Source organism: Diachasma alloeum, unplaced genomic scaffold (assembly GCF_001412515.2).
Source record: "Diachasma alloeum isolate Michigan unplaced genomic scaffold, Dall2.0 Dall_scaffold_00301, whole genome shotgun sequence".
NCBI lineage: Eukaryota > Metazoa > Arthropoda > Insecta > Hymenoptera > Braconidae > Diachasma > Diachasma alloeum.
The window spans coordinates 817571-835428 of NW_021680440.1; the positions used below are offsets into that span (position 1 = coordinate 817571).

Sequence of the window (17858 nt, forward strand, 5' to 3'; positions counted from 1 at the left end):
CTCTGGGAATCATTATTTCTATTGCTTATTCTGGAAGGGTATTTTTTCTCTTGACTGATGTGAAAATCATCATTATTGAGGTAAGTGAACGGTTAATTGAATTCGTTTGTAAAATATTTAAGTGGTTTTTACAATTTCTAATGGAGAAATGGTAAAAGCCACTTAAATATTTTACGTCGCACTGTTGGACGAAAATAATGACATTTCAGGTTTCGCGGAAAATTCAGTACAATTCCAGAATTTTAAGCAGCATAGAGACGAAAATTGCTTAATTTATTTGAATTTTCAACGTAATATGAATATTTCGTGTCAAATTACATCGAATTTTCCCACCGAAAGAATTACCCTCACCATCACACCCCAATTGACATTGAACCAGAGAAAGTGAAATAATAAAAAAACCTCAAACCCTCAACCGATTTTTTCCCCTCTCAACCGATAGAAAAAAAAAACATCTATCTGCAAGGGCAATGCGTCGCACACGTGTTCGAGCACGTTTATCCATCCAAGTGGGGATGCGGCGCGTGGTATGTACACTCGTGGCCGCATGCGCTTATCGCGGAATCGCGACAGTAGAGTTCACGAGTAGAGAAACAGAAAGACACAGGTTCAGTCTCCCCACGACCGAGCGAGTGAAACATATTCCAAGTGTCACATCGTAAATTTCTTCATCAACAACAAAGGTGCCTGGGACTCTCTCCAACTATCCAGGGACATGTTGGCCGCCAGACACCGGTAAAGTTATAAACCCAGACAATTTTCATCTTTCTGTGGGAAAGACTCGACCCCTTTGTTCGGATCTGTTCTATTTCCACTCGGTCATTTCCTTTCTCTCGGCTTTCATTGGCTCCATTCCTATCACTCCGAAATTTAAAAATCCGTTCTTCCTATGTAGCACATGTTTTCATTTTCCTCAACGGTGGATAATTTCCAGACTTTCATGCCACACCCAGAAAAATGATTATTTCAATCAAATAAATAGGTTTATTTAAATGGTAAAATAATGTTTTTTCTTAATTAAACAAAAATTTTCATTCCAAGTTTTGTTTATATTAAATAAATGTTTCTTTACTATTGATAAATTCGGTATTTATACCAAGTAAACAGGTTTCTATATTTTATTGGTAAAAAAAATATTTTCCGGAGTTTAAAATGCGTAAAATTTCACTTTACGCTCAAGTGATGAAAATATTCTTGAAATAAGTAAAAAAATTCAAATAAATATAAATAAATATTTAACTAAATATTATTTAATATTATTATATTATTTTTATTATTAATAATCATTATTCAATATTGATTATTTATTTATTTAATATTTAAATAAAGATTTATTTGATTCGAAAGAACTATTTTCCTGGGTGCCCCCAGGAGTTTTCAATACTCTCTTTGTTCCATGTAGTTTAAAATCCACCAAGTGACGCATATAGAGGAATGAAGATAAACAAAAAAAAGTGAGCTGCACTGTACCCTGACACTCTCAAGTGGCTACATCGAGTCGCATCCCATCCGGTCCTCATCTCCACCCCCGATATCTAACGTTACATACGGGATTTACAGTGTAACGTGTAACATTACCCCCTCACGCCCCTTTTCTCATCAACTTCTCGAATGTCTTGTGTTTCCCCGTGGTTTTTGTCATTGTCTCGACTCCCGGGGATTTTGTATTCACTCTGTGTGGCCGCAGCGGCGGGAAGCCGCGGTTTTTCGGACGAACAATTGGATCATCTCTCTGTCACCCTGATATCCGGGAAAAGGGCGGATGTAGGCTTCCGTTGGTGCGAATTTCAGTGAGAAATCGCGATTTCTTGGCGAACTGTGGGGATAACGAGGGGATAAGGAGCTGTCATGTCATGTTGTTCAGCTCATCGATATAATTCCGGGCCTAGAACATTGTCATCTCGTGGTTTCCACGCCAAATTAAAAATCAAAACTTGAGGGAAGGTTCACCCTGGAAAAAATCTTTTTCGTTTTTCGACAAAAAAAAATTGAAAATACTATTTTTCTTGCAATTTTTCCTCAGGAATCTGATTTTGTAGGTCATAATCGTCTCCTGCCACTCAAAAGTGGAGAATCAATTTTCTTCAATCGAACAATCAACTCAACGAAAATCCCCAACGTATTTTTTTTCGCAATAGTTTTTTAAATATGATCTGAAATTTTCGAAGACGCATTTTTCAATTTATTCGATTATCAAAATTTTTATTAATACCTCAACTTGCGATCATTAGTCTCAAAATAAAGCTTGTTGTTTGGTTTACGATCGTAATGATTCAATGATTCTGTTCGACTCCATCGGCGATTTAAAGTTGATTTCATCAAGAAATGGCGCCATGATGTCAGCATCACTGAGTGATAGCCCTCGCAAAAACCACTCCATTTGCTTTACTCCTCTTGTTCTTCTGTTCGAGTAAATTCTCAGTATGACTCAGGTTTATTTTGCGCTCGGGTACACGCAATTCGAGGCCGATTGCCCCGGGTAATTGCGGTCTTCAAAGGTATCCCCGAAAGATGAGAATTCCTGAGTGTTTGTACGGTGAAGAGATCCCTACGGGGTCTTCGAGGGGAATCGCAAGATGCCGAAGGGCGCCTTGGCTGCAATTTCTGGATGGTGTGCACTCGATTCTGCATGGTACGCGCAATAAACGCCCACGGCTTTCTTGGAACGCATTTCTTCTTTATGCTCCAGTTTTATTTGTTGGTTTTGGACTTTTTTATTGGCCTTTTGCCGTGTCTCTTGGCTTCATTAATCAAGGCAAAAACGATTACCGAATTGAACTGCATTTTTTTTTGCGAAATTAAGAATATCATTGTTGACAAAAAAATTATCTATTTTTTTTTACTTTCATTGTAACCCTCGTGACCCTTATTTTGACCCTGGTGACACTTGGTGTTTGACCCCCATGTTCCTTATTTCGACCCTTACTCTGACCCTTGTGAACCTTAATCTAATCCTTGTGAACCTTATTTAGACCCTTAATCTGACCTTTTTGCCCTTATTTGGACCCTTAATCTTGTGACCGTTAATCTGACCGTTGTAACCCTTATGCTGACCCTTGTACCCCTTAATTTGATCATTGTGACCTTTATTTAGGCCCTTAATCTGACCCTTTTGACCTTATTTGGATCCTTAATGATCTTTATTCTGACCCTTATGACCTTCAATCTCTTCATAACCCTTATTCGGACCCTTGTGAACCTTATTCTGACCCTCATGACCTTTGTGACAATAACAATAATTCAATTGCCGACTTGTCTGCCATGTTCTCCACAAGCTTTGACACACTCGTCATGCCATGATCAAGAAAATTATTCTTTTCTTTTCAATGACGACAATTGAAGTTGATTTATCGCTTTATCAGATGGCAATACAGTGGAGTAAAAATTATTTCGCATGGCTGTCCTCTGGGAGTGTTATCACAACGAGAAGGACGTGTTATTGTTCACTGCGTGGGGAAATTCAATTTGCAAATGTGTTTTGGAAGTTTGCGGATTGTGTTGGTACAAGAGAGAGGATTGGGTTGTGCTGTACTGGGCCGTTATAATCCGCGGCTGTGGGCCGTGCCGTCATGTACATATACGCACTGACCTCGGTTAAGAGAAGAGTGCGGGCGAGGTCAGGGCCCTCGCGAAAATATACACTAGAGACGGTGAATCATGTATAACCGAGCGATTTTGTTGTGGGGAGAAAATGTATCGATTGGGAGGTTGGCCTAGGTTGGAAACTGCCGGGTTTATGGCGGGGTTTTCTCTTTATGGCGGGGGAATTTCTACGGTGGTTTCATGGAAATAGCCGAGGGACAAAGGAGGAGACTACTTCAAGTACCTGTACAGGAACAAAAAACATCCCTGGTATTTTCATTGGAATTTTAAGGTGGTTCGAGTGAAAAGTTAAAATAGCAAAAAAAATAAGCGGGGCTTTTTGGATCATACTGGGTCGATATAACACAAAAAATTCAAGATTTAAATTAAAACAAACACAAAGCTTCCATTCCAAAGAAAAATGAAAAAATCATGGAAGAAATATCTGAATATACTGCCTCAAATGATAATGAAATTTGATGTTTTTGTTGGTTATTTCTGTTGAACATCCAAATTAAATTAAAATCATGGATGGATTCAAACAAATCATTTTTCTAATGTATGAGACAACGCAATTATTCCCTCGGGATATCATTCCGCCCTCCACGAACCGTTCTAATGACATATGAAAGAAAGGAAGAAATAATTTTTTTTGACATTAAGAGTGGAACCGATTGGAGGTACGAGCGGATGAAAGTCCATAAAAAAATAAAAACTGGAAAAGAGCGTTAAATCTGTATCCGTTCTACCACGGAAGAGGTATTTAGCCACCCTGTTTACATACGCCTGTTCGTTGACTTGAAAAAAAAAAACGACTTTTCACCCGAGGTGGAAACCTCCCTCTCCCGGATGAGGAGCGCCGTCCGGCCAGGAAGCGAGTGGAAAAGGTGGTACCCAGAAAGGGAAACCAGTGTCTTCATAACGTATATTTAAACGAGTCGAGGGGGAAGTGAATGAAATCAGGGGAGAAAATAGCGAGGGGCCACTTGGGGCCGTAACAAAAAATCACGGCCAAAGAGTTCAGGGAAATGCGACTAATGAACGCCTTTGTGTGTCACCCCAGGCCCTAAAATTCTAGAGAATAAATTTTTTAAAAACATGAATCCGCGCACAAAAAATATCGAGATATTTTGGCCGTTCCTAATATTTATCAATCACTGAAGTGAGATCTCATCAGCAATTCACTATTGTCGGAGGAATTACTCTTTTTTTTGCAGAGTCGAACTTTTTTTCAACTTTTTTTTTCACGTTTTTTTAGCATTCATCGACACTATTGTCTATTGACAGAAATCAATTGGGGATCTGCCAAACTATATATTAAAAAGAGTCGTTTGAGATAAAAATCATTTCCCCCGCAGCGGAAAAATATTCAAATGTCACTGATTCCAAAAATTGATGTCCACACGTCCCCTCGTACTTTCTTATCACAAGATTGAGTTTGGGAACAGATTTTAAGGTTGAAGAAATGGGCAGGAAACAGCAGTTGGCCCCCGAGATTCAGCATATGTCGAGGACGAGGAAGTTAATGCCGAAGGCATTAACAGGGGTTTTTCTATCTCAGTCGTCACGGTGGTGTAGCGCTGTGAATGAATATATGCATCTCAGCCCGGTGAATGAATTGCGAAGACCCTTCGGTCACCTTCTATTGGAATGAGTCACGCGAGCCTCCTCTGCCCTCCCTCTGTCAGAAGTGCCCCTCCCTAATTAGTCTCCGTCGAAGGTGTCTAAACAAACAATGTCTCTATTTCCTAATTCGCCTGCATAGAGAAGACTACACCAATTTTCGTTTCTTGGCTGATGAAACATTTCAGTTCGATGAATTAAATTACGATTACTTCGTTTTGATGAATTCATTTGCAACTGTTTTGGTTGATTCCGATGAAATTGATTTAAAGTGTTATAAATATAAACAATGTGTAATTCTACAGTATGAGGAGTGAATATACATTGAACACAGATGAAATTTTCATTTTCACTGAGTCAAGAGCCAGTTATTGGATTTTTTCAGGGCAGAAGTCGATTTTCGGCCAAATCGATTTTTTTCGCCCAGTGAAAGTGAATTCCGATTATTTGAGGGACGGGCTATCCAGAACTATCAATAGTATGGGGGAAAAGTCGAAAATGAAAAAACAAATTTTTTCACCCGAGGCCAAAAGTGTCATATCTTGGATTTTTTGAGGGGAAAAGTCAACTTTCGCCAAAATCGATTTTTTTCGCCCAGTGAAAGTGAATTCCGATTATTTGAGGGACGGGCTATCCAGAACTATCAACAGTATGGGGGAAAAGTCGAAAATGAAAAAACAAATTTTTTCACCCGAGGCCGAAAGTGTCATATCTTGGATTTTTTCAGGGGAAAAGTCAACTTTCGCCAAAATTGTTTTTTTTTGCCCAGTGAAAGTGGATTCCGGTTATTTAAGGGACGGGCTATCCAGAACCATCAACAGTATGGGGGAAAAGTCAAAATTGAAAAAAAAAATTTTTTCACCCGAGGCCGAAAGTGTCATATCTTGGATTTTTTGAGGGGAAAAGTCAACTTTCGCCAAAATCGATTTTTTTCGCCCAGTGAAAGTGAATTCCGATTATTTGAGGGACGGGCTATCCAAAACTATCAACAGTACGGGGGAAAAGTCAAAAATGAAAAAAAAAAATTTTCACCCGGGGCCAAAGTGTCAGATCTTGGATTTTTCCCGGGAAAAGTCAACTTTCGCCAAAATCGATTTTTTTCGCCCAGTGAAAGTGAATTCCGATTATTTGAGGGACGGGCTATCCAGAACTATCAACAGTATGGGGGAAAAGTCGAAAATGAAAAAACAAATTTTTTCACCCGAGGCCAAAAGTGTCATATCTTGGATTTTTTCAGGGGAAAAGTCAACTTTCGCCAAAATTGTTTTTTTTTGCCCAGTGAAAGTAGATTTCGGTTATTTGAGGGACGGGCTATCCAGAACTATCAACAGTATGGGGGAAAAGTCAAAAATGAAAAAAAAAATTTTTTCACCCGAGGCCAAAAGTGTCATATCTTGGATTTTTCCCGGGGAAAGTCGACTTTTGCCAAAATCGAATTTTTTCGCCAAGTAAATGTTGATTCCGTATTTACTGGTCCACTTTTTGTTCAAAAGACTCATCTTATTCTTCTGTGTTGAGTTATCTCATTATTCATGTTCGGAAATCCCATTTGTTTAAACAAACAAGTAAAAGGACCTCTCCTTGTTCAAATTCTTCAGCAGTTTCGACCGCAAATAAACAATTTTCATAGACCATTTTAATCTCATCCTCCCATCCACGTATGGATATCGAGAATCGTTCCTGACTATGTCTCGACCACAAGTTGAAACAATCGCATTCTCCCACTCGCTCCAAGCCGGAGCAATCGATTTAAGGCGGACGGCTCACGTATGACTCGCACTAGAAAGAATCGCATGACAACAGAACGATGCATGGACGAGTCGTGCTCGGTTAACCACGTCTCAAAGACACATAGGACATGCGCTTCGTCAAGGATTCCCATAAACTTCCGTTGCTAAGTGGATAAAAAAGGCTGCACGACTCACGTTCTCCCTCAAAAATTCTAACAGTCACATGCCCGTCGAAAATATGACAAAGCTGTCCTCAATTGCAGCAGCGATTCGATTATTTATGACTCCATGACCTCTGTTAACACGAATGCCATTTAAATGGGTAATGGGTTCGTCAACGATGAATCACCTCAAGAATTTCATGAGCAGAAAAAATAAATAGATGAGTAGAAAGAACAATGGATTGATTAAATCTATCGCCAATCACACACCAAACACAAAAAATCCAAAACTCAAATTTCAACGATTACAAAGCATCCATTCAGAATCAAAAACTAATTTCACCAAGACGAACTGTCTTCTCTCCTTCATCAAAAAATTTCCCTGCCTGTCCAATTTAATTCCAACTTTCAATCTCCAATCAACTGGAATGCACAATTAGGAAGCATTCCTCCAATCTAAAAATAATTACACCGCATCAGCCGTCATTTACCCCAGAATTAAAATGAAATTAAAGCCCCAAGAATTTCAATTAATTCAACCGCAATGATTCCTCTCCCCATTACCCCTAAAACTCTATTTACACCGTCATAAAACACTACCCCTCCTCTTAATATATTCTCCTCACCATAAACAAGAAAGAAGTGTGCCTCGTGATTTTTTTTATCCCTCTTGTTGACGAAGTAAGCCTCCACATGAGAATGCACATGGCAATGCCTTCACCGCATGATGTGGTTATCACAGAGCTCCTCCCATGAGATTTTCGCATTGGACGGAGGAGTTGCATACATACAGGAGTAGCCGTTATGTCCATGAATATTTTTATGCGGTCATTCATCCCATGTTTAAACACACGATTCTCCATTGGTCGTTCAATCTCATGAGAATCAGGAAGTCAAAGTATTGCGTGATTTTTGTAAACAAAGCTGGAGGATTGGGCATTTTCTTTTCTTCCGAGGGAGAATGCATGCCAGCGGGATGAATGACCGCACAATGGACAGTGTAGTGCATTGTCCCGGTCAAGGGGGGGAGGGAGGGGGGAACCTACCCCCCTCCCACATGGTCGCGGTCAGTGGAGAATCTAGGCTAGAACGCGAATGCACAACTAGCTGACGCGCACTTACCTTCTATTCTGTCAGTTGCACTTCAGCCTCCGTTGATCGCAGCAGAGTGAGCTTCACTTGTGGCTGGTGTGGTGGGGGATTTTTCGAGGTTGCCTCAGGGTTCGGAGCCTGGAATCGGTATTAATTGAGGAGAGGTTAGATTACGAAACAAAAAAAAATCAGCAAAAAATTGTGAAAAAAGTCAAACGAAAATTACGGAATAGCGGATCGCGAAAATTCGCTGACAATTCTGGTAAAACTCCGTTTTTTGCATAGAAAAAAATCTGGTGGGCCTTTTGAGCCCCTTCACCGCGTGCCGAAGTAGGGCATTATGCCATCACGCGATAAAGTTATTTTTTGTCACTAGGCCCGATAAACCGCGATTTTAACCTCGCTTCGCGCGGTCACATCGCGGTTTTCGGGACACAAAATATTGTATGTCACACGGCGATGAAAGTATTCCTGACGAACGTGAGTGTAATCCGAGCCGAAGGCGAGGACACATTCGTCAGATAATACTTTTTCGTCACTAAGAGAAAAAAGCGAACGAGGTTAAAATCGCGGTTTATCGGTGCTAGTAATGAAGAATGTTTTCTGTCACTGGGCGCGAAAACAGCGAATCGCGTAGAGTACGTTTCGTTTACTCCTGAACGAAAAGTCTTTTCGTTTACTTGTAAACGAAAAAAGGCACAGTTCGCGGACATAATGCAACAGATTGGCCTCGGCTTCGCCTCGACAGCGCCACCTGCTCGTGACTTTACACTCGGCCGTAATCTAGTGCATTGCGTCCTTGTGACGAGAATAACTATTTTATCATTGGGCCCGAAAACCGCAATTTTCGTCTAGTGACGAAAAAGTATTATCGTTTCACCCCAAAAACCGCGATCTGACGGAGCGAACGCGAAGCGAGGTTAGAATCGCGGTTTATCGGACCTAATGACACAATACTATATTTCTAACCTAGGGAGGCGAAATAAAGGAGTCGTGCCCGAGCCAAAGGCTCGGGTGGTAAGCTCCACTTTACGCCCAAGTGACGAAAATTTGTTACCGACGAGTAAATCATTAGATCATTGGACCAATCGAGCTCGACTTTGTTTACCCGCGAATATGTTAATTGGCGTCGCTGCAATAGTGTCAGCACATTCAGTGCCTCGCGAGGCGGGACAATACACGTGCGCGCGCAGGACCCCCAATAAACCGCTCACGCACCCCCACGATAAAGCTATCGATTCCTAGCAGTGTCTACACCGGTCGCGTCTTATCCAGTTTGTTGGCCCCGCGTTTCCAGGGGAAAAAATTGCTCCCCACACGACAACAATAGTGAATCATCGCTGAGAAGTCGTCGATGATCCCCACAGGCTCTCAATACGTCAATATCAAGCAGAAAGAGTCGCGTAATTCGCGGAAATGCTGTGAGTGTTGTCACATATTCGCAATAATTGGGATTATATGTGGATTCGAGTCTGAGTTTTGTCCTGCATTTCCACGTGGCTATCGAGATAGGAAATTCCTGGGATACACGCGATTTAAAGAGCTAGAGTGTTGACGTTTGTGTGGAGAAAAACGGCCTTGACGGACGGTCTAATCAGTGAGCGCACAGTTATTGGTGGCACGCGAGTGTGCAAAGTGTTTGCTGATAGGGAATAGTGGGATATGAAAATTTGTCTTCAAGGCTCTTTCGTTACCTTGGCAGAATGTATCTGCATTACTTGAAGTCTATAATATTGAATTTTTGAGCAATTCGCGTTCACTGGATGGGGCATATTCGTTTCGCACTTTTCCCCAAAATAATGTTAATAATAATGTTATTACGATAATTTCGCTATCTCCCTTAGATTCGGAAATATTCCTCAAAAATTCAACTGGGAGATGAGACTTGAACCGTTTTACAATTTCGCTACTGAATTTTTCTCCGATTTTTATGTAAGCAGGATATATTATTTTATTATTAGAACTTTGCAGGTCTGAATTTGAATCTCGATATTAAACCATTAGAAAATATTTAAAAACTTGCAGTTTTTTATAATTACGAGCATTGTCAATAAATAATTTATAAACAATGACTATTTAAAAAAATACTAATTCTGGGCAAAATGTAATTTGAATAACGCTGAATATTCATAGGGAGTCGCCGCGTGTTATTTAGGTTCCAGCGTTGCCGAATTCGCTCTACACTGTCCAGACACGTTTCGCAAGGTTCCGGCAACATCGCGTAACGGACAATTTGAATTGAAGTAGTATATCCAAACTCCACGTCAACCGTTGAGTGTAGTGAGGATAAATAAATTTAAAATGCTTTGAAAAAATTGTTCCTCATTGATAATTTCTTACGCGAATTCTAACTTTAACGAAACTAAAAAATTAATCCATCTAATTCTCGCTACAATTATTTTGTTAAACAATAGAAATTAAACAATATGAACTTCCGTTTAGAACTTATTTCAGAGTTGCATCTTCTGGATTTAAGTTATGTTTATTATATTATACAGTAGACTCTCGCTAGTTGCACTCCCGTTAGTTGCCCGTTTTCCCCTGATCCCCTTCTCGGACGCTCTAGCGCTGCCCCCACTCTCGGCCGTCTTATCGCTTTCTTTCGTCCTCTGTACGTAAACACAGAGGTCCAAATAATTTTATTAAAAAATAAAACTATTCTTCCCTCTCATTTTTCTGAGAACTTGGGTCGGCATTGGTTGAGGAGTGGGGGCCGCTGAAAAGTTGGTCATTCCTTGGAAATGCTACCCCTATAGCCCTTTCGATGAGCAACTAGCGAAAGTCTACTGTATCCTATACCTTAAAACGGGCAAATAATTCATCCGTTGGAAACAATTCACTTTCTTTCGAAATTTCCAGAATTATGTTGTTCAAAAAAATTCCATAATTTTCCAGATACTTCAATTTAAAAAATCAAATGTTTTAAAAAGTTTCCTATTGCGCTAAACAATTATTTAAATTGCCACGCAATTTTTCCTGTATCTTTTTCTCGATATGGAAAACATTTCAACCCAAATGAGAGCATACTTGGCCCATAAAAACGTTCATATTTTATGAAATGACTTCATCCGAAACGTCACTGGCTCTTACACATAATGATTCGCATTAAAATGCCGTCATTCCATCATGAAAATTCCAGGAATAATTGATCGATTCTTTCCAACATTGAAAGAGTTCTCTATAAATTTATTATTGGTAAAGGCATGGATTTGTGAAGCAACAGCGGAAGTTGAACCACCAATGACACATCCGTTGAACGGTACTTAGAAACTGACAGAACAATAAAACCAAGTCAACAACAACGACGAGACTATGCGGCTCTCTCGTGTCCCGTTTCTCTTGCATTCGATACAATGCGGCCTATCCCTTCTTTACCGCTTTTATTTTATCGTCATCGTGACGCACCTCGGGTCTCCATTGCCTCCAGGCACGCGCCATAGTATTTACAAAACATTAGAGTGCAAGAGTGCATTTAACTCGTGACCTTCGTCGTGACTTTATTTATTTTATCAACAGAAGTGCGGAGAATCGTTGTGATTATTTCTCTTGGTTGAATAATTGCGAAAATAACGTGTGTAAAAATATTAGTGGTCTCGGAGGGGGTATATAAGAGGAATTAATTTTGAGGAGTTGAATTTCAGTGCGAGACTGGCGATGGAGGAGGGAAATGGTGAGACTCAGGCGTTGAAGTTGAAAAATGTGAGGAGACGACTGTTCAAGGACGATGAGGACGAGGCGACCACTGAGCCACAGGGGAATGCTGATAACGAGGCCAATAGGTTCGTCGAGAAGGCGCGAGAAAGCTTCGAGCAAGTATGTAATTGTTGAGTAATTGAAATTGGTATTTATTTTTGAAGTCTCGTTGGTATCGGTTGAAAACAGCGTGTTAAAATGCATTTTTAATTTCGTGACAAAAATGCAAGATGACAATATTTTAAGTACGGAAAATAATGACTTTTTTCAGGTTGACCAATGGACTTCAAAACATATCTTCTCCCGTATTTTTCACGATTAAGAAGCGAAAATTTGTGATCATATTTAAAAAACTATTTCGAAAAAAAATACGTTGGGGATTTTACAAAAGTTGATTTTTGTTACTAGAAAAAATTCCAATCTCCAATTTTTAGCGGTCGGAAAATAGTTTTGAAGTTTTTTTCTCTCCAAAAACGCAAAAGTTTTGTTCCCGAGGCGAACCTCCCCTTGCTGAATTTTTTTTTTTTCATTTTATAGGCCAAAGAAAAATGGAATTTTGATTTCGATAAAGGTGAACCACTGCCAGGTCGCTACGAGTGGATAAAAGCAGACGAGGACTTTCCACCCGACGAATCGCCCCCTCCAGCCCAAGAGCCAGACGAAAACTCAACCACCACCGGAAATGCTCAGCTCTCAGACGAGAGCACCAGAGAGACTAGTTAATAATTCTATTCTCAAAATCGAGAATACTAATACCTAACGAAAATTCTCTCACTCATTTTTTTATTATCAATTTACTATTGGACGAGACCGTTCAGTATTTTTTACATTTATTTAAACCACGTGGTTGGAAAAGACTTGAATTTGATATTGATGATGTACCTGTAGACCATTCGAGTGAGATGAATCATGTGAAAGAATAATTTGTGATGGTTTTCAAAATTAATTAGTGATTTTAATATCTAAATTATTAAGTGTAAAATTTTTCTTCAAAATTTTCGACTCTAGTCAAATGTGAAAAACAATAATTATGCCTCCCCACGATTAATTTATTATCCCTTTGTCATATTAATGTATACAATTAATATATTTACCCCCGATTTTGTAAGCGTGATATTAATCGGCTGAATAAAAGGCCAAACGAAGAGAGTCGTAGGGCACGAAATTCACTAATTGTGCAATAACGTATGTACAAAGAACTAATGCAAGGAAAACGATAATAAATGTTGAAAAATTTCTCTTTAGAGAATGTCTTTCTGTCCCGTTATCCGGCGATTATCTCGAAAAATCAGTGAAGCGGCGGACTAAACTAATTTTGGGTAGCTTTATAATTACCATAAAAAGACGCCTTGTTTCACAGATCCGAGAAATGCTTTCTCCCAGCGTGATATTACAGATTGACGCTTGTTCAGTCGCGGCTCCCAAAGATCTACAACCTCTACTGTGTCGGATTCCCGGGACGCGCGTGTCTTCCGTCATCAAGAGAGGTCGAGTGCTGTACAGGAAGGAGGGTGCTGAAGAAAATTTCATTAAAGGGTACATCTGTCACTTAACTCGAAGAAATGAAATGTTAGAATCGAACAAGACTCTTCCTCGAATGTTTTCCTAGTTATTTCAACGATAGTTTTCGTTGAAAATCAATGAACTCGTAAGATTTATTTCAATAGAAATGTTCCAATTGTATGAATTTCATAATTGATTCCGAATAAATTCCCCATTGGAATTTTCAATCTTTTAGGGGAGCTGGTGCATGTACTGCTGACCTAAGGGGAATGAGTCTTTTTTTCCAGCCTCGTACTCTACAAGGAGTCATAAATGGTGAGAATGGGTTCTTCGAGGATGTTTCCACGGTTGAAAATTGAAAATTTCTGTTGGAATTACTTGTTATCAAATATTTGCACGTTAAGAAATTTTTTTCTTTTTTTATCATGCAATGTAAAATTATTCGACTCGGCTCGTCTTATTCTTATTCCTGCTTAGAACCTGTCGCTCTCTCGACTGTACAGATTGCATTTCCGTTACCGAAATTCCCACGGAAGTCGTACATAATTGTAGCCCCGCGAACAATGAAATTCGTCAAAGCTAAAATACAAAAAATCCCATAATCTCCTTTCGTGAAACCAAAAATACAACGCATTTCATTCAAAATAAAAATCCCAGGCTCGCAAAAAAAGAATACCTCTCATTGATTCATCCTCTGCTGATGCAATTGCTTTAATTATAAAAATCGTAACTCGTCAGAACGCGCTTGAACGGGTTTCCACGTACGATGGCTCTGATAAGCTCAATATTTTATTTCATTTTATTTCTGATTTCAGCGAACTCGTTGGCTGTATGTGTAAGCCCCGTCGCGATTGAAAGGGAAAGTATCGCAGTCGCGCTTCTAACCCAGATCTCGTTTTCCACCTCACCTTGTGCCCACTATCAAGTGGTATAAAGAATTAATCAGCGAGCTTATGAACCACTGGTGCGCGAGTACTTCTGATAACGAATAGAAGACGAAAATATGAATTTGAGGTTAATGCAAGCGGATGCTTCCGCCTTTCTCTGTGCAATTTTGGAGACAAACACTGAGCAGAAGAATTTTCCAATTTTTTTGCATTAGTTTGACTTTTCAACCGAAACATCTCAACATAATTTCACTTCATTCAATTTTGTAACTTATGAATAAAGGAAAGGAAAATATATATAATAAGAATAAGAATGGATATAACTGAATTAATCCAATTGTGAAGACGGAAATGGAAGTAAAATAAAATACTGCAATATAATCAAACGAATAAATACAAAAAAATTTAAATTCAAGCGTCGCGCCAAGGCCCCCAGCGCCACCTACACAACTCGTAACTCTAGAAAATGCCGCGGAGGCCATGGCACCCGCGTGGCTACCCAACTCCACGCCTGCATGAAAAATGAAGTCTCAGAATTTTTTATTTTTTCGTCATTCCTCCCTCAAAACCGTGAATTTCGCATTGAAAAAAATCCACTGACCCTCCGGTTACGACCCAGAGCCAAGTAAAAATGTCAAGACCCCAGAAACTCTCGCGGAACCGGCGGGGAAAAATAATTATCAACACCAAACGAGTCAATAATTTCAAAACCCCGATTTAGCTGTCCCGCGTGATCGTTCATCTACGCTTGACTCGCCGAGAGTTTTCGCTGGGTGTTTACAAGAGCATACACGAGGCCACGAGACCATCTCTCAGCTTTCCCGCCCGCCAATAAAATCGTCAGGCGGCAATGAAGTAAATTGACGATTATCAATGAAAAGTCGCGACTACTTAAACCCCACAACAATTACTCCCATTAATTCCATTAAATAAATCAACTAACTGCATTCCTCATCGGAAAAATAAACCCATTCTCCTGAATTTCGCTGATACATCTTCCGGAAATAATCGACCAACAGGTGCGAATGAAAATAAAACTTTCAGTAAAAATCAATCTCTTGGAGAAAATAAATAAATAAAATAATGATAATAATTGGTTGTTTTCGCTGTGCGTCCCTGAAAGTGGGGAATGGCGGGCTCAGTCGCGAAAACAAGATAAGACTTGGCAATATCCCCCACTCAAAATTCGTGGAGAAGCCCAGGGCGTAGTGGAACGTGTCGACGTTGACACATCGCCAAACGCACAAGGATAAACTCGGCCGAATAATCTCGGCCAGTATGCAAATAAACGGTTAAACTTGCGTTACCCGGGGATTTTTGAGTAAATACATAATACGCGTTAATCACCCCTGCAAATCAAATTGATTTTGAGAATGTAGTTTTAAGAGTACACGGAGAGAAATATTCAGTAGAAATTACGGAACAATTCACGTAATCCGCAATGGAGAATTGTTTTCCGGCAATTTTTATAGGCATGGAAGAGAAGAAATCTGAAGTGTTCGGTGAATTTTCAGGTTCATCACCGAACAAAGTACGAAATTGCCACGTAATTTATCCCGAAGAAGTAAAATCTTACAGAAACTTGGCGACTTATTGTGCCTCGAAAATAAAAAATTCTTGAACGTTCAGCAATTTTTATGAAGTCGGTGAGTTATTTCTACGTTCCGTTCCGTAAAATTTCTCAATCGTTGGGGAAAATTACGGAACAACTTGTTCCGTAACGTTTCGAAACGTCATCTTTACGTTATCTTTCCGGTAATTTTGATTGAATCTTTCTCCCCGTGTATCCAACTTTATGACTTTATGAAAAAATGAAGATATTTGAGTAGTAAATCGCCATTGACGCAAGTCACGTCGTGAGGATTTGTAATTTCTGTTGAGTTGTGAATTTCCATTCATTGTCGGGGAGTTTACCCCCGGGGAGCCTCGAGGGACCATTGAGAGGGCCAGCGGTGGTTACGCTAATCGACTTGTCAAAACATTGGATAGTATGAAACAATAACAACGGATTTCCAGTCATCACCCTGTGCTGTATTTCTCGGTATCATTAGTTCGATGATTGAAGTCGCGGTGAAGAGGGTTTATTTTGAAGGGAAGATGGGGTTGGAGTAAAAAGTTAATGGACCTTTTTTGGAAGCCATGAAAATTACCTTATTTGATTATTTGATTATAATTCTATTTGATGTTACAACAAGGGACAAAGAAGTTGATCTTTGTGCCCCTACGGACCCTTGGGACCTTTAGGCTCCTAAGGGCCAAGGGTCATAAGGGTCATAAGAAAATAATTAGAAGATATCCTAAAATTTAGGAAATAATATTGATGAGTAAAAGAAGAATAGCCATTAATTGACATAAATTCACGTATTTTTCTGTAATCCTCAATTGATGATTTTAAGATTTTAATTCTTCAATTAAAAGATATTAATTAAAAAAAATTAAATAAGTGGAAAAATCGTAATAAATCCCCGCGGGGTCAAAAAATACCATTAACCCATTTATGTTCCCCGGCCAACGGCGGTCATTTATCCCCGAATGAAAGAAAAATAATCGGCGGTAGTAACGATGCCTCGTTAAAATAATCACCATCTATTTCCACAAGACGACTCGCATTTCGACTCTATGATCTCAGTTGTATCGAAAACGAGCCTCTCCCGCCGTTTTGGTTGTAAATACGTGCGGAGCGAGAGGGGAGGCAGCTACCGAGATACGCGTTCGTCTCGTCTTTATAAATCAGTTTGGCTACCGCAATAAGAAGAAAACCAAGCGTTTTCCCCCTCCCCGGGAACTAGTCCCCTTGAAATAAATAGAATGGAACGTGAGCACTTGTGCACTAGGTTGGAAAAAGAAATTAGGGCCCCAAAACGACTCAAAAATTATCATTAAAAAACAAAAATGAAGGAAAAAACTGAAGTCAAAATATAATTTTGTTCCAAAAAATAACATCACTAATATTCCAGCAAAAAATTGAATCCCATTTTTTAAAGATTGAAAACAAAATTGTATTTTTTTGAAAAAACGGAAAGAAACAGATGATCCAAACACTTAATCAAAAATTTAAAATTCTGCTCCAAAAACAATTTGAATTATTGATAAAAAATTATACTTTTACTACAAAACAGACTGACAAAAAGAGAAAGCCCATAAAAATTTTGAAGAAAAATTCTACAAACAAATCCCTCCAAGGAGATGAAAATAATGAAAAGCAGACTAGATAAGAAATTAATTATTTTGAAATAAATCATCCACGTTCTCTCCCCATAAAATCTACAACAAAAAATTTTTTCGCTCCGAAAATTTCCCTCCAATTCCTACCAGCTCCAAAATAAAAATCGTGAACACCTAAAATAACTAGCCTAAAAATCAATCTCTGCTCCGGAATAAAAAATACAAAATAAAAATCGACTCAAAAATTTTTTTGCTCCGAAATAATTCGTGCGCTCCCCTCCCTTCGCGGCGCGCAAAACCCCCCAAAAATCAAATCTCCCCCAGCAGAAAAATCCTCCAACCCCATCAATCCCGCTAAATCCGGCCATTTCCATCCAACTCTCCACCTCATCCCATGCGCTCGCGCGGAGCAAAGTATACAT

The 17858-nt window shown here is 39.4% G+C and overlaps 1 protein-coding gene across 3 annotated transcripts; it reads left to right on the forward strand.

The window, feature by feature from the left end:
* The first annotated feature begins 602 nt into the window (after positions 1-602).
* Positions 603-13125, forward strand: LOC107039565 (cyclin-dependent kinase inhibitor 1). 3 transcript variants are annotated; one of them, XM_015259252.1, is made up of 3 exons: positions 603-735; positions 11830-12001; positions 12419-13125. In XM_015259252.1, the coding sequence occupies exons 1-3, from the start codon at positions 716-718 to the stop codon at positions 12602-12604; spliced, it is 378 nt and encodes a 125-aa protein (XP_015114738.1). In that variant the 5' UTR covers positions 603-715; the 3' UTR covers positions 12605-13125. The 3 variants fall into 3 exon arrangements, with proteins under 3 accessions (XP_015114738.1, XP_015114739.1, XP_015114740.1); XM_015259253.1 differs by lacking the exon at positions 603-735 and adding an exon at positions 9451-9609; XM_015259254.1 differs by lacking the exon at positions 603-735 and adding an exon at positions 11661-11759.
* Positions 13126-17858: the final 4733 nt, after the last annotated feature.

What these genes read in the sequence shown, in the direction of transcription:
- LOC107039565 (XM_015259252.1), top strand. Translation starts at nt 716, where the DNA reads ATGTTGGCCGCCAGACACCG. An exon ending in ATGTTGGCCGCCAGACACCG is followed by an intron (nt 736 to 11,829) that starts GTAAAGTTATAA and finishes GTTGAATTTCAG; the next exon opens with TGCGAGACTGGCGATGGAGG. An exon ending in CGCGAGAAAGCTTCGAGCAA is followed by an intron (nt 12,002 to 12,418) that starts GTATGTAATTGT and finishes TTCATTTTATAG; the next exon opens with GCCAAAGAAAAATGGAATTT.